Source organism: Pisolithus orientalis, assembly GCF_024613125.1.
Source record: "Pisolithus orientalis strain OTSU chromosome Unknown F5J12scaffold_1, whole genome shotgun sequence".
In the NCBI taxonomy this organism is placed as follows: Eukaryota; Fungi; Basidiomycota; class Agaricomycetes; order Boletales; family Pisolithaceae; genus Pisolithus; species Pisolithus orientalis.
Window position 1 is genome coordinate 29,469 of NW_026260782.1, and position 17,851 is coordinate 47,319.

General features: G+C 50.2%; 5 protein-coding genes across 5 annotated transcripts; 3 read left to right on the forward strand and 2 right to left on the reverse strand.

The window, feature by feature from the left end:
- Window positions 1-535: 535 nt before the first annotated feature.
- F5J12DRAFT_789378 (uncharacterized protein) lies at window positions 536-1,497 on the forward strand. Its single transcript, XM_051743770.1, has one exon. The coding sequence runs from the start codon at window positions 722-724 to the stop codon at window positions 1,274-1,276; it is 555 nt and encodes a 184-aa protein (XP_051605283.1). The 5' UTR covers window positions 536-721; the 3' UTR covers window positions 1,277-1,497.
- Window positions 1,498-2,421: 924 nt separating this feature from the next.
- F5J12DRAFT_778476 (interferon-inducible GTPase-domain-containing protein) lies at window positions 2,422-8,727 on the forward strand (the record flags this gene model as incomplete). The annotated part of the gene is made up of 28 exons (XM_051742316.1): window positions 2,422-2,844; window positions 2,893-3,789; window positions 4,172-4,185; window positions 4,408-4,948; window positions 4,980-5,348; window positions 5,392-5,574; window positions 5,868-6,049; window positions 6,111-6,197; window positions 6,455-6,601; window positions 6,664-6,706; window positions 6,741-6,808; window positions 6,832-6,898; window positions 7,012-7,055; window positions 7,107-7,116; window positions 7,168-7,185; window positions 7,238-7,263; window positions 7,343-7,356; window positions 7,405-7,431; window positions 7,486-7,510; window positions 7,565-7,576; window positions 7,694-7,773; window positions 7,813-7,897; window positions 7,950-8,009; window positions 8,066-8,093; window positions 8,141-8,204; window positions 8,283-8,425; window positions 8,484-8,577; window positions 8,630-8,727. The coding sequence occupies 28 exons, from the start codon at window positions 2,422-2,424 to the stop codon at window positions 8,725-8,727; spliced, it is 3,849 nt and encodes a 1,282-aa protein (XP_051605284.1).
- A 1,842-nt stretch (window positions 8,728-10,569) lies between these two features.
- F5J12DRAFT_789404 (interferon-inducible GTPase-domain-containing protein) lies at window positions 10,570-12,264 on the forward strand. Its single transcript, XM_051743771.1, has 2 exons — window positions 10,570-10,774; window positions 10,818-12,264. The coding sequence occupies exons 1-2, from the start codon at window positions 10,682-10,684 to the stop codon at window positions 12,036-12,038; spliced, it is 1,314 nt and encodes a 437-aa protein (XP_051605285.1). The 5' UTR covers window positions 10,570-10,681; the 3' UTR covers window positions 12,039-12,264.
- A 929-nt stretch (window positions 12,265-13,193) lies between these two features.
- Window positions 13,194-14,707, reverse strand: F5J12DRAFT_789410 (uncharacterized protein). Its single transcript, XM_051743772.1, has 2 exons — window positions 13,601-14,707; window positions 13,194-13,518 (listed from the first exon to the last, which is right to left on the reverse strand). Exon 1 carries the CDS (start codon window positions 14,581-14,583, stop codon window positions 13,633-13,635), a length of 951 nt encoding a protein of 316 aa, XP_051605286.1. The 5' UTR covers window positions 14,584-14,707; the 3' UTR covers window positions 13,194-13,518; window positions 13,601-13,632.
- Window positions 14,708-15,942: 1,235 nt separating this feature from the next.
- On the reverse strand, window positions 15,943-17,249 carry F5J12DRAFT_901782 (Alpha/Beta hydrolase protein; the record flags this gene model as incomplete). Its single annotated transcript, XM_051748214.1, has 7 exons — window positions 15,943-16,193; window positions 16,247-16,340; window positions 16,422-16,520; window positions 16,572-16,701; window positions 16,753-16,835; window positions 16,890-17,064; window positions 17,113-17,249. 7 exons carry the CDS (start codon window positions 17,247-17,249, stop codon window positions 15,943-15,945), a joined length of 969 nt encoding a protein of 322 aa, XP_051605287.1.
- Between the last annotated feature and the right edge of the window lie 602 nt (window positions 17,250-17,851).

A 17,851-nucleotide genomic window follows, 5' to 3' on the forward strand; every position in this document is an offset into this window, starting at 1 on the left:
TCCAAATGAGCCTCCCACAGCTCCGATTGGCATCCCAGTGTGTGTTGACTTCGTGATCGCCGCCACCTGATTTAAGTAAGTCACTTTCATAATCCATTTATCTATTGAAGGGCATGCGATCCAGTGAGCGGTATTTAAGTGTCGAAACTGCGTGGCGTAACCCTGACTCGTAATTCCCCCCAACCGTTCCAATTGTTGGGTTCGCAATTTCTCTGTTTACCAAGCAATGGGACTTTTTCCTGTATCGGTGCTCCCCCTTGTTGCTGCTGGCGAGGAATTTGTTGTAGGTGGGGCCGCCGCAGCTGTTGCCCTTGCTGCCGGCGAGAAGGCAGCCGAAGCGGCAGCCGTTGCAGCTGGTACTTTGGGTGAGAGTGTCACCTTAGGTGCTGCGTTGGGGTGTGCGGCAGCCGGCATTGTATTTGTTGGTGCGATGGCCGTGGCTGTTCATGCCTGTAATGGTCGATCACGGGCAGAGGAAGAAATGAGGAAGTCCATGTCTGCGAAGGAGAATATAGAGAAACAGTGGAAAAAGGGTATACGACCCGTCGTCGTGCCGAATTTAGTCGAGCGGGAGATCGCGAAAAGGCGGGTGCAGTACACAGAGGGCCTCTTCCACTTTGCTGTCGCTGGTGTCGCAGGGAGCGGGAAGTCTTCCCTGATCAATGCATTCCGCGGTTTACGCAACAGAGAGGCTGGCGCTGCTGCGACCGGTATCACTGAAATGACCTCTGTTTTCGACAGATATCCGGACCCTGACCCTCAGCAGCCTGTTGTTTGGTACGACATCCCAGGTGCAAACACGCTCAATATTCCTGATTGGCAGTATTTCAATGCCCAAAGCCTCTACGTCTTCGACTGCATCATTGTTCTCTTCGACAACCGCTTTACGATGACGGATATTGCTATTCTTGGTAACTGCGCACGGTTCCGTATTCCCTGCTACATCGTGCGGTCTAAGGCAGACCAGCACATCAGGAATATGATGAAGGAGATGGGGTACAATAGTGACAATGAAGATAGCGATCCCGGGTTGCGCAACAGGCTTTATAGGGAGGCACGTCAGCATTTTATTAACGAAACCCGGAGGAACGTCAGGTCGAACCTCGAAAATGCAAACTTACCTGATAGGCGGGTTTATATTGTTTCCAATGACACGCTCCTGTCTGTTATCAGAGGAGAGACGCCTAGGAGGGCCATCGATGAGATAGAGTTGCGAAGAGACATCGTTGATCACGCGCTAGCTAGGCGGGGAATTGTGAGCAATGCGTTACCCTGACTACTTACGGTCAAATTACATCTCACCTACATCATGTATTTCAATGCCATGCCATACGTTGGAGTCCTACTTCTTACAATCTACCATGTCCCTGTTCTGTTCTTATTACCGCAACATCAGAGATATGTCAGGGCGTCAAGAACTTAAAGAAATGGTCGATGAAGCTGAACGTTGAACTTGTACATTACCTGTGTCATGAGACAGTGATGAGACACTTGGCGTGAGACAAGTTCGCCTGAGACTCCCTCCACACACCTTTTATTTTTATTTTTATCTGCCGTATTGCCTGACACTCCCGTCGTTCCAGCTCCATGACTTTTGCTGACGTTCTGATATACTGATACGACCTCGATCACTCCTACAGTTTTCGGTAGACCACAACTCAGTTCGTGATTTCTATACCATCGTGTGTCCTGACTGGATTTCGCACCAGGATACGAGCGTTTCTGTTGTCAGGTAGCCATCGGATCCAGGTTCAAACGTGTCACGACGGTCAAATGCCTGGGCCATGGGAAGGGATCGTCGGTCGACTTATCGAGATAGATCTCAAACACGTTTTCTTCATCGCCTCTCTAATGATGGGGTGGGATATCGTCTTGCCGTAGTTCGGACAGAAGTGAGAGTCACTTGCGCCATTCTTGATGTACCACATCACCACCGGATCGTTCTTTGACTATCCAAGGTTCTGCCCTTCACATCCGCACGATGGCATTTGGCACTATCAAACACGTTCCACAGGCATCAATGGCTTGTGTTGTGAAGGTTGGCATGTCCGGCATTGTGGGGCGAGCCTAGTTTTATCTGCTGCTTTCTGTCACTTGACACGCTCAAATAGCCGTCCCTTGCTATTCGCTGATGTCCTGAATGTCAACTTCCGTGATCATCGACACTCGAACTAGGTAATCGGATCGGAAGTTATCCTATCTATCGATAAGGTGACTCGTCGGTGTAAGGCAGAGGGGATGGTGCGTGAACGGCGGCCCAAGGTGGCGGTTGACCAAGCCCTCTTCTCGTCCTATCTTCGTCCTCCCTATATATATCTCCGAATCCCCTACCATGACTTCACCCAATACCCCGACTCGCACAATCTCCCCAAGCACGTACGAAACTAGCGTTCCAACCTCGGCTCTTTTCTTCGTGACATTATGTGTTTCACTGAAGATATAAAACCGGATGTTCCCAACCAAGCTCTTGCGGAAATCGAGGCTCGTGAAAAAGCTGAAGAACAGCGAGTAGAAGCTGAACGTAGGGAGAAGGAGGCGCGGGAGGTGGTGGAGCGTATCCAGCGCGAAGCAGAGGAAGAGAGGCAGCGTGCACGAGCACTTCAGGAGGAGGCCGACCGGGCTGCTGCGAAAGCTCGAGAGGATATGGAAAGAGTTAGAATGGAAATGGCTGAAGCTAACGAGCGTGCGATGAGGGCGCAGGCGGAAGCGGAAGCTGCTGCTACCACGGCACGAGGAGAAACTGAAAAGCTTGTACAGCAAGCCGCGGCGGAAAGAGAGCGAGCAAGACAGGCTGAGGAGGAGGCGAGGCGGTTGGAGGTTGCTGCCAGAGAAGAAGCTGAGAGGGTAAGGTAAGCAGCCGAAGAAGAACGTCGGAAAGCCGCGCTTGCGCAGGCCGAGGCAGAGAAAGCCATGGCGGCAGCGGCAGCAGAGGCCCGGAAGGCAACTGCTGCCAAGGAGGAAGCAGAGCTGCGATGGAAAAAGGGCATTCGGCCCGTTGTGACGCCGTCACTGGAAGAGCTCAAAAAAGCAAAAGAGCGTATTCAGTACCAGGAAGGCTTTTTCCACTTTGCCGTCACAGGTGTCGCCGGGAGCGGGAAATCGTCCCTCGTCAATGCCTTTCGTGGATTGCGGAATAGGGATTCTGGGGCCGCTGCTACAGGCGTCACCGAAACGACCCTCGAGATAGCGAGGTACTCCGATCCGAATCACAATCACCAGCTTCTCTGGTTTGACATCCCCGGTGCTGGTACACTCAAGGTGCCAGACTGGCAGTACTTTAACGAACATGGCCTCTATGTGTTCGACTGCATCATCGTCCTCTCCGACACCCGCTTTACCATGACCGACATTGCTATCTTGTCCAATGCCAGACGGTTTGACATCCCTGCGTACATCGTACGATCTAAAGCGGACCAGAACATTCGCAATATCATGCGAGACATGGGGTACGACAGTGACGAGGACGAGGAAGATAACCCGGGACGTCGCAATAAGCTCTATAAGGCGGCGCGCAAGCAGTACATCGAGAAAACCCGGGAAAGCGTCAAGATCAACTTGGAGAATGCCAACCTACCTGATCAGCGGGTCTACCTCGTATCTAACGACACAGTGCTATCTTGCACCACAACACAGAGGCTGCCGAAGAAGGTTATCGACGAAGTCGAGTTGCTCACAGATATCTACACTCAGGTTGTTTCTCGGCGCAGTCTGCCGAGAGAGGATGACGGTCTTCTGTCCAGTCTTCGGTCTGCGAAAGGGAAACTAACTGACGCGCTCTCATCCGCAGTTGTAAATCCCATGCATTCCATGGCGTTCGCGGCCTAATTCCCCACTGTTTTTCCGGTACCTACTCGTTCTACCGAAAACTTTCTTAGTTGCCATTTCCGTACAATCATACTGTGTGCTGCCTTGAACAAGTCTTGGAGTTACTTAGTACATCTGATGAAACGCTGTGCTTGCCATTCCCCTTCTGCGTGCTGATGTTTCTGCCGAGAGTTCCTACAACTTGCAGTGGACTATCGAGTCTGCGTGACGGGCCGATGGGCTGTCAAGTAGCCGTTGCTTCCTAAGTTCATGGAAATGATACAGTTCCGTTCCAAGACCACCAAAGAGTACAGATCGGGGCAAATCTCCAACATGCGTTCTTTATCCACTGATCTCCTGATTCTAGATTCATGGCATGAGGTGTGTATCCTCACATGATTCGAGCAGCAGTGCTTGTGAAGATCACCGTCTCCCTCGATTATTCCCATCCGCAGCGGTGTACCCTACCTCCACTAGACCACCCTTTGGACGCATAAGTACTGCATGCTGGAATTCAGTGCTAGCAGTCGCATAACAACCCGCTACTATTCGACACCCAAGTACCTCCAACCCTTATAATTCGATGGGCAATCTGTTTTCCAGAAGCCGTTCGCCACCTGCTGCACCTAACCCCTCTGTTGCCGAGATCGAGGCCCGGAATCTTGCTGAAAAAGCTACGCGCGATGCCCAAGCTGCCAAGGAGCTTGCTGAGAAAATCCAGAATGATGCATTAGCGGAAAGCCAGCGAATGCAAGCGCGTTTGGACGCGGTAACTGGGGAGGCTGCTGAGGCTGAAGAAGATGCACGGAGGATGAGGGACGCAATCATTGCGTCTGAGAGTCGTGCAAGGGCTGCACAGGCGGCAGCTGAAGCTGCGGCAGCAACTCAACAAGAGGCATTGAAGCAGGCCAAGGAGGAGTTAGAACGAGCGAGACAGACCATCGAAGAAGCTAGGCGAGCGGAGGCTGCCGCAAGAGCAGAGGCGGAAAGGAGGTGGCAAGCTGCAGAAGAAGGTCGACGAAGAGCGGAAGCTGCCCGAGCCGATGCTGATAGGGCTACCAGAGCAGCACAGGCAGAGGTTCAAAAGGCAGCCGCCGCTAAAGAGGAAGCAGAGAAGCGATGGAAGGCAGGGATTCAACCCGTGGTCACGCCAGTCGCTGGAAGAGCTTGAAAAGGCTAAAAGGCGGATTCAGTACAAGGAGGGTGTTTTTCATTTCGCTGTCGCTGGTGTTGCAGGAAGTGGGAAGTCTTCCCTGATAAATGCTTTCCGTGGATTGCGCAACAAGGACGCTGGTGCCGCTGCTACAGGTGTCATTGAGACAACTCTTACAACGACGAGATATCCCGATCCCAATCCCCAACATCCATTCGTCTGGTTCGATATCCCCGGTGCAGGAACGCTCAAAATCACTGACTGGCAATACTTCAATGCACAAGGCCTCTATGTCTTCGACTGCATCATTGTCCTCTTCGACAACCGATTCACCATGACTGATATTGCCATCTTATCCAATGCCAGGCGGTTCCAAATCCCGACGTACATCGTGCGCTCCAAAGCAGATCAGCACATCCGCAACTTGATGAGAGATATGGGAATACGACAGCGAAGAGGATGATGAGGATGACCCGGGACGTCGTAAGAGGCTTTATACGGCTGCCCGCAGGCAGTATATCGAGGAGACCCGCAAGAGCGTCAAGACCAACTTGGAGAACGCTGGATTACCTGACCAGCGGGTCTATATCGTATCTAACGATAATTTGTTGGGGATGGTGAGAGGAAATGCACCCAAAAGAGCTATTGATGAGTTGACTTTGCTCACCGATCTTTTCACTGAGGCCCATCTTAGACGGGGTCGGGCAACAAATTGACAGCGAGATCAGCGAGTTCGTAATAGCCTAGTATTACATCGTGTCTTCCAAAGGGACTTTGTACTCGTAACTAGTTCCTGGCACTGGATGACCTTCGAAATGTAGACATTGCTTCAAAATATCAGGTTGGAATTGACACTGTCAGACTACAAGTAGAGAATGAGATGTAACAAACTGTTCCGAATCAAATCCAGCCCATATTGCCGTCTCTACAAATCTCGGTATCGTGGCTGGTGAAAATTTCCCCACTGAAGACCTGTGAAAGGGAGACCCTCGAACGCCTGCAGTCCATCTTGGCGTTTTCTCGCGATGGCTCCTTCGTGAACGAGATGAATTCTTCGGGGCTCAAAGAGTGCCTAAGTTTCCTCAAGAGACGGTTGGACGTTGGACACTAATCACTTTCCACTCTCAACAACCCCAGATTGATCCGCTCATAGCCACGATCTCTATGAAACCTGCAACAAGAGCATATCGCACGGAATCGGATACGACTTCCACCTCCGGCCCCAGACATACTTGAAGAGGTCAGTCAATTCCCGCATGCTGTGAAGCTAAGGACGATAGGACAGGCAGTACTACTACAGAAATCATGGAGCCGTTTCCCCTTATACACATTCCATCATACCTGATGGATGCCGAGCTTGGAGCGGACGCTTCGATGATTGGTCAGTCTAGTGGATTACTCCATGGCTCGGGGCGATGCAAGAAGTCCCAATCATACAAATGCAGCTCTCCTTTTTAAAAACTGGACTGGGCTTCTCCACTTACCTTCACTCCTCAGTGGGCTCGTCGCATCGAGTTCCCTTATACAAGTCACCATGAGCATCCATGACGGGTTCGGTGAGGGCCTTTCTCAGCCAAATGCGGTCTTGTCTGTTCATCCGTTTGCGCTAGGTCCTGTTCTCATTGGGGGTTTGGTCTCCGCCATGTATGTGTTGTTTCGCATGATTTTGTTCCGTCTCCTTTCTGATGACCTTATTCCATGTCAAGGTTATATGGCATAACAACTCTCCAGGGGCGCTTTATCCAGAGTGTTCAGGCTCACGATCTGCTTACTGGTTATATAGACTTATATGTATTACATGAACTACTCTGAGGATCCCTCGATGATACAGTTAGTCGTAGCTGCCATATGGTGAGTGAGGCTACCCTGGGTAGCCTTCAAGGCAGCTCATGCGAAGTCAGGATTCTCGATACCCTGCAGGTCTCATTCAGTGGGTTTCTGGTGCGTCTGCGTGAATGCATGGCTAACCGTCAATTAGTGTGTCATTTCTTGTATTACTACCTGGTGAATCTGATGCGTTCATTTCTTGCGACCGTCGTACTCAATCGCTGCAGATAACCAATTACGGCAATCTGATGAGTTTGGAGCATGATGTCTGGTGCGTATGCCCTCCGTTTCAGAGCTGTTTCCCATTGACGAGACATCGCAGGTCATTCCCAGTAAGCACACCCAATTTTTTACCACTTGCCAGGCGCTGATTTTTTGCTTAGGCATCGGCTCTGGTGAACGTACGTCCGTTTCAACTCGAAACTATTATGACAAAATTTAATTGCATTGCAGTTGTTTGTGATTATTGCAGTTCAATGGTAGGTGACCACCTATACGAGTCGATGCTCATCAACCGAATGCTGCTAGTTTCTTCGCACATAAAATATATTATCGTAGGTGCCATCAAAGCTGTCAGTTGCCTCTCGAAAATTTGACATCAATCAGTTTGTCGTCCTCAGGTGAAGTGGTTGGTGACTGTCCCAATTGTAAGTACATTTGCTCGATGACAAAAATATTATCCAGTGACATGGTCGCAATAGATACTATTGTTGCTGGCTCAATTTGGTGGGTTTTTATTATTATCATGCCGACGAGATATTTCCAACTATATTTCAACAGGGTTAGGCATAGGTTCGTGCTAGTATTTCACCACGACAGACCTAGGCTAATCAAGCAAAAGGGACGATTGTTCTATTGTATTTCAATGCATCCTATCATCCTCACCGGAATAATGACATCCATGTATAGGTTCACCAATAACGGACTCAGCTCTGCTTCGCAAGTTGCGGTAGATCTGTTTTCAGACATGTTGGCTGTTCAGCTCACAAGTTGCTATTCCTAGCTGCATGCCTCAATACCCTGTTCAGCCACCTACGTACTAGCCGAGGTTCTGATTACGGTGTCACTTTGCTTGCTTCTGTACGACAATGGCTCTCACTCCGCCTTCCCAAGGTGAGTACAGGTCGTGCCAGTGATTCCACGGCACCTAACGAACCCTGCTTAGAACGAAACGTCTTCTGAACACGCTCATCATCTACGCTGTTAACCGGTGCTTGCTGAGCTTGTGAGTTTGGTCCTTCTTTCGTTTGTACTATGACTTATCCCGGCTTTTCATTGTAGACTAGTTGCCATTGCAGAGCTCGTCGCGGTACGTATGACACATTACACTAAGCTACGACAATGTCCCTCTCACAGTTCATTCAGACTGTTGAGAACCAGAATTCATGGGCAATGGGAATGGAGTTCGTCATGGGAAAATGTCAGTCTTTCGTGTCCTGCAAGTGATGGAAGAACACCCCATCTTACTATTGAATAGTATATGCCAACTCGCTTTTAGCATCGCTGAACACCCGGCAACACCTTCGGTCCCAGGATTCAAGTACCGATTCAGAGCTATGCAGTGATGCTGTCCGCTTCGCGAACCTCTCGAAGCTTTCAGATGGCGTAGAGAGTTCGAAGGTCAGAGAGAGACATATAGAGGTGCGCGGAGCGGCGGTTATCGATATCACCGCCGATCTGACACTTGGTAAGACCACAGCACTGCGAAGAGAAGGAGAGGCGTGATACTGGTGATTTCATCCTGCATCCGCCACTCAGTCTTTTCGCCAAAAGATGGAGCCATGTCATGTCATGTAACGTGGAATATCAATATCACCTCCATACATGCCTGACAGCCTTCTCTAGGGAAGGGCAGGCGTATAAGGTTGCCCTTGCACTTCGCAGTCTTCTTGCCTCCTAGCGCTACTGAAAGGGCTACTATAATCGCCCCGCTCAAGCGCTGAGCTAGTTTTCTCAGCTTCGAATTGAAAGATTTTTCTTGGCCACCTGAAACCTTGCACGCCGTTGCGTGGTTGTCCCCCACAAACTTTGTTCGACTTGTTGTATTTTCCCTGTGTTCCGCCCACCGAAAAGTCGACAGGCGTGGTCAACCAAACTGAAACACTATCGTCTGCGTTTCGGTCGGACGTCCGCATACTATACGATGGTTGGATGCTAAGAGGATTTGAGCCACCTTAGCCCCACCTTTGATTTCCGGTGCGATAGAAGACCTGAGGATAGGATCCGAAATCAAAGGCGGTTCCGCCGGCTTCCGGCAGGTAATAGGCTGTTTCAATCGGAAAATTTGGCAGGTCTTCGAAAGACACGGCAAGGCCGGCAAGTCACGATATGCAATGTCGTGAAGACATGCTAGAGACGAACTCATGACCTCGTGTGAAGAGTGCTTGGGGTTGCTCGTGTCTATCTACAGGAAGAAAGCTGACTAGCGCGATACAAGACAAAGGACACCATAAGCCGCTTCGTGCGATCACTTGTGACACACTTTCCCGCTGAACGTATCCTTTACCCTCGAAATGACACAGTCAGGGCAATGGGTGCCGCCATGTCAGTTCTGGCTACACGCGGAACTGCAGCTGCAGCAATAATAACTGTATTTGTACGCCCGGCCCCCAGCTCCGACCATAGTGGCGATCAAAAACCGTCCGCAAGAGGAGGTTGCCATAAGGGAGGCACGACGAAGAGCTCAGGAAACCAAAGAACTGGCGGAACGTATCCGCTAAGAAGTGCAGGACGAGATCAAGCACGCAAGGGAGCATCCAGAGCCAGTGGAGGACGCTTCAAGGAGGGTTCATGGAGAGGTACATAGAATGATGATGGGGATGGAAGACGCGGAGAGAGCGGCGACGAGAGCCAGAGTAGAGGCAGAGGCTCCTGTACAAGCAATGCGAGCAGATGCTACGAGGCCCGCTGAGCAGGCAACGCAGGTGTGCAAACGAGCTAGGGAGATTCAGGAATTGTGTCGATCGCACCCAGTCAATAGTATACCAAGTAAAGGCCTCGTACCTCTTCGTTGCCTTTCGAGTACGTACTTGTTCCTATTCCCCGAACACTTCGTTGGTTGCCATGTCCAGTTCCATTTCGTATGCCTGTGTTATCTCATGCTCAGCATTCCAAGTCCGCTCACCGTGCGTTAGATAGCAAATACTGAACTCAACGCGTAACGTCCGAAGAAACTCGATATAGGAGGGGTTAACCCGAATATACCGCGGCGTCGGAGAAGGGAGCGGAAAAGGAAGCTTACATAACAACGTAGGTCCAAGTTCCGGGAACTCCGAGCAGTAGTTTCAGGCAGGCCTGAGCAAAATTTACTTTGACATTCACGTTAGAGTTGCACCACCACAGTGGAGTTACGCTCGTAAGACTGAGGGTAATCACCGCAAGATCCTGTTGACATGTGACCATCGTCCTTCACTAAAACAGGAGATCTGATCATAGCAGTACATGGTCACACATGCTATAGTCAACTCTTCTGGACCTCCATCTCTTTTCGCCGTTGCAGCCTTGCTTCCTGCAGCATTTCCCCATTGCCAAGATTGACGTCAACACTAGGTCATTTGGGGGACCTACCAACTCCATTCCCGGATGATACCTAAATGCGAGCACTTCGTGATCGTCGGATGGCTTATCTAGGTGAACCACGGGTACTTCATCACGATAGAGATGTCACAAGATAGTTTCATGGTTCTATTGAGCACTTTCTATTAGATTTCCTGCCACAAGGGGATAGCCGTACAACCCTTGCCCTAAGAAGCCTGATAGTGTCCGTTCCAATGCCACTTCGCACAGCACCTTGAAGGCCATATACTGCGCCTGCGTCTTGAGTACCTCCTACTGCATACGCTCATATACTCTATCATCACTGTATTCTTTGCCTTTGGAACGACAAACACAGAAGCGATGGGTCCTGCTGTGTCAATGCTGCCCGTACTGGGCGCCGCAGCCGCTACAGTGATATCTGCATTTCGACGCCCAGCTCCCAACCCGACGATGGTGGCGATAGCGAACCGTCCACACGAAGAAGATGCCCTTAAAGGATGCACTACAGAGAGCCAAAGAGGCCAGAGAACTGGCGCAGCGTATCCGCGATGAAGCGCAGGAAGAACGTCGACATGCAAGGGAGCGTCTAGAAGCATTGGAGGAAGCCTCAAGGAAGGCGCGCGAGGAAGCGCATAGAATGATGACGGAGATGGTGGAGGCGGAGAGAGCAGCGACGAAGGCGAGATTAGAGGCTGAGGCCGCTGTACGGGAGGCACGAGCGGATGCTGCGAGGCTCGCTGAGCAGGCAGCACAAGAACGGGAACGAGCCAGAGAAATGCAAGAGCAGGCAAGAAAAGCAGAAGAGGCTGCAAAGGAGGAAGCGAAGAGAGCGAAAAAGATAGCCAAAGAAGAGCGTCAAAAAGCGGATGCTGCTCGAGCTGAGGCAGAAAAAGCAGCCAAAACAGCCAAGGAAGAAGTGAAGCAAGCCATGTCTGCAAAGGAGGAAATAGAGAAACGGTGGAAAGAGGGTATACAGCCTGTCGTCACACCGACTGTAGCAGAGCTGGAAGCCGCAAAAAGGCGGGTACAGTACAAAGAGGGACTCTTTCATTTCGCCGTTGCCGGCGTCGCAGGGAGCGGCAAGTCTTCCCTGATCAACGCATTTCGTGGTTTGCGCAACAGGGAAGCTGGTGCTGCTGCTACCGGTGTCACCGAGACGACTCGCGTCTTCGACAGATACCCAGACCCTAATCCTCAATACCCGCTTGTTTGGTACGATATCCCAGGTGCAGGAACGATCAAAATTCCCGACTGGCAGTATTTTAATGCTCAAGGCCTCTATGTCTTCGACTGCATCATTGTCCTCTTCGACAACCGCTTTACGATGACGGATGTTGCTATTCTCAGCAACTGCGCACGGTTCAATATTCCCGCCTTCATAGTGCGGTCCAAAGCAGACCAGCACATCAGGAATGTGATGAGGGAGATGGGGCACGATAGTGACGATGAAGATGGTGATCTCGGGTCGCACGACAGACTTTACAGGGAGGCGCGGCAGCATTTTATCGATGAGACCCGGGAGAATATCAAGTCGAACCTCGAAAACGCCAACTTACCTGACAGACCAGTATATATCGTTTCCAATGATACGATCCTGTCTATCGTCCAAGGAAAGGCACCTAGAAAGGCCATAGACGAGGTCGAGCTGCTCAGAGACCTTGTCAACCAAACACTGGTTAGACGGAGTGGGGCTTCGGCGGCATCTACATCATCCTGATCGTTGATGGTCTCCAGAAACCACTCACAAACTTGGGATCACGTATTCCGATACTCATAATTACATCCTACGTCCCGCAGATATTGGCTTGAAGTTCCTGCTTCATACGATTTACTATGCGTCTGTCTTTCACACACCCAGTCCATGATAATCAATAAGTTGGGGTTACGCTGACGTCCGCTGGACTTTGTTACCACCGGGGACGATACGACGATATATAAGGAAATAAGCAAGAACTGTAGTGACGGGGCCAACACCGCCGGGGACGCCAGAAGTAATGTTCTGGCCCTTTGCTAATGCCCATCGGATATTCCCCGTACCGCTACACTTCGTTTCGATCAAAATAGACGACGGCAGACTAACGCAAGTCGAGTGTTTTTGTTCTCAGGCCAGGTCATATCCTGTCATAGGGCGATGAAATTGTGCTAAAAATGATCAAGGCGATCAGCGCCTGTGAAACATTCGAATCCCACACGGTGTTGCGAGGGCGTGGATGTTTTAAAACATCCAGGGATGAAAGGGAAACTGTTAGGTCACAACAAGAACGGCACCACAAGAGTGGGTCCATGGTGTCGTTCTTGTTGTGATCTATCGGTCCCGCACTGTTGTAGTTCGATAGCGCTTTTGATAGTGGATTTGGCATGTACTCAAGGACAGGGGGGAAACTCGGCATAACTTTACCTTATACAAAGAACGACTTTCACCAGAGAATCAAGCTCAGAGAACTATGCATATTCTTCCAAAGACTCCTTCGCATGTTCAGAATGGCCCCAGAGCCTCCGAAGGCAGTACGAGAGTGCTGATCCATGAGATGAGTCAGTGCCGTAGTACTGCCTGACATCCGGTGCAATAATCCCACTACAGCCTGCGACGCATCGGGTTGTCTTGTCATCTGTCCCGCTTTTTGTACCAACTAACGGGCCAGTCGGTTGGTACAAAAAGCGGGACGGCTTAGAGCATGAGATTATAATCCGAACACGAGTATTTTTGATAGTAGATGATATGACATTTTAAATATCCAGTATTGGGTCGTCGTGTATGGAAAGAACATCATCAGCTTCTCTCATTGTAGCGGACGTGTCGAGGGATAATTTGTCGCAAATTTATTTGGTCCATTGTCACGTGCCGCCATTATAAACAGCATGTAATGAACCACTTGAATTTGCGACGATAGGTTCACGGTGTCATGACGAGCGATGGTCGATGAACGTGTTGACAAAGAGGGAAATAGGCACGTTGGGAAGAGTGGAGGTCACTACCAGAGAGATAATTGCTAGCAAAGAAAATTACGCACGCAGCACAAGTGTGGGGACATAACAGGCGCACAGGAGACCTGGGCTAAGGTTCACCCGAAAGGAGACCCTGGTCTGTTAAAAGGCAGCAAGATTCATAACCTCTGTAACGATACATTATATGTTCCCTTCGATTGGACACAGACTGCTAGATACAAGAACAGTTATGTACGATGCGTGTACAAGACCTTGTGGTATATAATGAATTTTAAACATGTGTGCTAGCCGTATCGGTCAATCAAATCAAGGTAGTAAAATGGCACAACGTACGAGGTATTGAGGTATACGGAGGGTCATCAAGTTCATAAGCTTTTGTGATCTGGCGCCCTGTGGTACTTCTTGAAGCCCTCATAGGCGTCCCGTGCATCTTGGAAGAGAGCGTTTAACAGTTTTCTGTCTCCATCAGTGAAGTTTTCATCGTCCCAGTCAGCCGGGTCGAAGTCGAAGTCTTTTGCGCTTTGGATTCGACTGATGATGGCACCCTTCCACTTCCTCCATTCCTTGGTGTCATTAGGCAGGAGAGAATTCATGATCTTGTCCGGCTCTTCCGCCTGCAAAATAAGAAGAGCAAACACCACCATGCTGGTACGGGTGCCGAGTTCGTATTTAGTGAGCTGCGGATTGCGAAGAACGTTCTTCATGAGGATATCTCTCTGGATCTGCTCCTTATCAAATGCGGACAGCCAGAGGTTGTACGCCCACGAGACAGCGAGGGATGTGACGAACATCATTTGGCCGAAGAGAGTGCCCTGAGGAATGAGAAGCAATTGCGCGATGAATTGAACCATCAGCAAAACGGAACACCACCCAATGTTCTCGTATTGAGGTTCGCTGTCGAATCGGATAGAGAACCTGCCACGAGTGACCGAGTTCACTGCGGCCTCCTCTCCCCTCAAAATGACAATTTCCTCGTCAGAGCAGAGGATCCCATCTCCGCGGGGGGATCCTTCTGCAGGTTCAGGGTGTGTGAAGAGAAACGTCCCGGAGCCGATCACAAGGCAAGATATGCCGCTGACGATGATGCCGAGCAGGATCATGGAGAAGGAGAACCAATCGCTAACCAGAAGGCACGCAACACATGTGATGAAACTGACCAGGATGGGCACACTGGCGTAAACAGGTGCAAGAGTGCGGAATTGAGCCGGATATTCTTCATGGTTAGGGGTATGATGAAGTTCAACAATAGTGACGCCAATGGGTCCCGTCTTCCTGCCCTGCACCTTCGTGAGAGGCATATCTGAGCATTCCTTCATCAACAAGTCCGCCAAATGACTTGACTCGTCGATGACAGTTCCGGAATGTGCAGCTCTGAATTTCGGACCTACCCGGCCATCCAAGTCGAAGAGCGTGGCGGGGTTCGCATGAACACCGGGGAAGAGACCGTCAAAGAATCTTGACTTGGCGAGTCTGCCATAACGCTGGGAAATCTCATACGAACCAGGACCATTGTACCACCCCAACCATTTCCTGTGTTCGTAGACATGCACGGTGGCCATAGCAGAGACTGCCTCCTCGCCTCCGAAAACACCAGCAACACCCGATGTGTCCAAGGTGAAATGGGCTTTGCCCAGTGGTGCGTTGAACAGCACTGAACGGTGAGCAAGAGCAGTAGCAACCTGAGGGATGAAGGGCATGTTAGCAAGCTGGCTGAAGCCCAGCCGTGCCCCGGCGACAAGGGGTATATGAATGAAAGCGAAGACACAGGGACCCGAACAATAAAGGGAATGATAAGTTGGGATGCCTGGGAAACGCCGTCCCCAGTGGACATTCAGTATGCACCACCCGTCACTCCATAACGCGTGCCAGCGGTGATTGACGTGATCGATGATCGATGAACGCTTATTGACCACTGCAATGTCGGAGATCCGAGGATGTCTGGCGCAGGAGTCGCTGAGCGTTCGGCGAAAGTGGACTAATCCATCTCAATGCGTCATGCTCTTCGCATTTCTGGACCTGCTGGCTGAATCAGAGGAATTCGAATGCAGACGCCATAGGCACCCCTACGAGGGTCAGTTTTGGAGTTTTGGGGCATTCTCGCTATGTCAGTTCGGCGTAAACCCCATGTCGTGTAATCGGATGGCAGGATCAATGGTCCTTTCTGGTGGCACACGGGCGCCACGCTCCATCGTCTGCTGATAGGAGCCTCCTGATGTCAGCCCGTGCATACAAAATGGCGACTAGGTAGCTCGCACACTGCAGTTCTCGCAGAATCTCGAGCTTGGAACGCACCGGATGCAAGCACGATTGCGAGTACTATGGAAAAAGAGGACCAAGCACAACAAGGACTTGTCAGGAACGAAACTGTGGTTGACAGCTAACTCGTGCCCTCTACATTTAAATTGTGTGCAAGTTCCTTGTTGTGCCTTCAAGTACGAGTGAGTAATCTTAGGTCTCTTGTCACTTAAGATTCAGCTAATGTCATAGATGATATGAATGACGTATCTACATCGGGGCACGCAAATCTGAAAATAATCAAGTCGATGGTATTTAGATAGCAGCAAGCTAATCGTGTACAACATGCTTCTCATCCTAACCTCTGTAATAATACATCGTCCGCTTCAATCGGAAGAACTTCTCACCTATTACTTCGTATTTCTGTTGGCAGCAGCCCCTCACAAATGGAGTCGCTGCTGAGTACCAGGGACTATACCTAGACCATTCAACCACGACAATATTTCATTCGTAATGGTCTCTGGGGCCTCCAACATCAACCAATGACCTTTGCCTTCCAACACGACCACGGTGAACTTGTCTATCAACGCCCTATGCGCTTCGATGGCCGCAAGATTACTAGTTTTGTCCTCTTTCCCACCTATGAAGATGACTGGCATTGTAAGGCGGGGCTTGGACGGAAGGGATGCAGCTTGAGCAAAAAGGTGGGTTACGAAGATTTTTGATTTATCGTTAATCGCTCACCAAGCTCCTCTTCGAATCGAATTTGAGTCGTGCGATAATAGGATAACGGTCCAATCATGCCTCTCTCGTAGTTCGAGACGTAATAAGCAATTTCCTGGCCAAACTCAGACCATCAGCCAATAAGAGAAGTTGATGCCTGCCTTGCCTTTTCGTTCAAGATGCAACCTTCGGTGACAGGTGCGCTCAACAGGACTTCGCGCATTCGACCGACTTGCAGCACGGTTTTAATTCTGGTGTCTGGGGCTCTGTAAAGATCATAGAAGAGAGTGGGAAGCTTGTAGAAGTCAGCCGTGCTAGAACACCGAATATCGAGAATAACGCATACGTGGGCATCTATCTCAGCCGCGGATTCTTCGGATGCAAAATAGAGTTGGTAGCCAAATGACGGGAAGTACTGCACAATCTGCTCAAGCGAGTAGTACTGCTTCATAGGCGGTGCATATGGAACAGACAAGCTGCGCGGAGTTGAGTCAAAACTTCCATCAAAATGCGGTGGAGTGACGTACATGGCGAGAGCGAGCAACCTATCGGGGTGCCAGAGTGCGAATCTGCTCGCGATGAACGCGCCCCAATCGTGTCCTACGACGACCTAATATGAAGTATCTAGTGTGACGATTTGGTCGGACGAGGGAGACGCACGCACTGCCTTCTGAACGCCGATAATGTCCAAGAGTGCAGCGAGATCGTTGGAGAGATTCTTCGTAGAATAGGCGGAAGTCTCTGTGGGCATGTCTGTCTTACCGTACCCCAACATGTCTGGCACGACGACTCGATAGCCGTGCTCGACCCATGGCTTTATCTGATGGCGCCAACCATACCTGCGGCGAGTCAGCACATACCTGGATCCTCGCCCGTATCAAATATACCATAAATCTGGGAATCCATGGATGCACAAGAGAGTCAGAGCCTCATCGTTGTTGTTGGCTGGTTTCTCGTCTACATAGTGATACGTCCTGCCAGTCGACAGACGAGCCTGGCAGTGATTGAACTGGTCTGGATCCATAGGGCCGCTCAAAGTTATAATGTGGAAAAAACACGCGAGCAAACTCAAGTGCGGTTGAGTTGTGAGTTTGTGGCCAATATTGAATCTCCGACTGGATATTCAACCTCCGCAGAAAAAGCTCGTGACCCGGAAACGGTAGATGTGTAGATAATGCTATTAACGCTCCGATTTAAAATTCAAACTCCGCTGGAAAGCGTGCATGCTTATCAATAAAGAGATCTAGCAAGTGATAACCACTTACCAACACCATGCCTAGGGTTACTGAGCACCAGGAACTCCTAGCCATCCTTCAACAAGCCAGGGAACATTTTGGTCTGCTACAGTACTTAGATATACTACATGTAGCACTGCAGGAGGCTGAGGCTACTGACTCTGATAACTCAAGTGAAGGCCTACCCCAATCTGACAACACCATGACAACCCAATCTTCTGGTGTTCCCTCTTCCCCATCTTCTGGTGCTGCAACTTCTGACTCCTCATCCTCATCCTCTGGCTTGATGGAGCAGTTGTTATTCAGTACTGCTGCTTTCTCTGGCTTCCAGGATGCTATTGCTGCACTCCAGGATGAGGTTGAAAAAACACATGTTCTCAACAATTGTCCA

Excerpts from the sequence above, each read along its gene's own strand:
- F5J12DRAFT_789378 (XM_051743770.1), top strand. The coding sequence starts at position 722 with ATGACCTCTGTTTTCGACAGATATCCGGACCCTGACCCTCAGCAGCCT.
- F5J12DRAFT_789404 (XM_051743771.1), top strand. The coding sequence starts at position 10,682 with ATGGGTCCTGCTGTGTCAATGCTGCCCGTACTGGGCGCCGCAGCCGCT. Across the intron at positions 10,775-10,817 it reads CAGCTCCCAACCCGACGATG|GATGCACTACAGAGAGCCAA; the intron begins GTGGCGATAGCG and ends ATGCCCTTAAAG.
- F5J12DRAFT_789410 (XM_051743772.1), bottom strand. The coding sequence starts at position 14,583 with ATGAAGGAATGCTCAGATATGCCTCTCACGAAGGTGCAGGGCAGGAAG.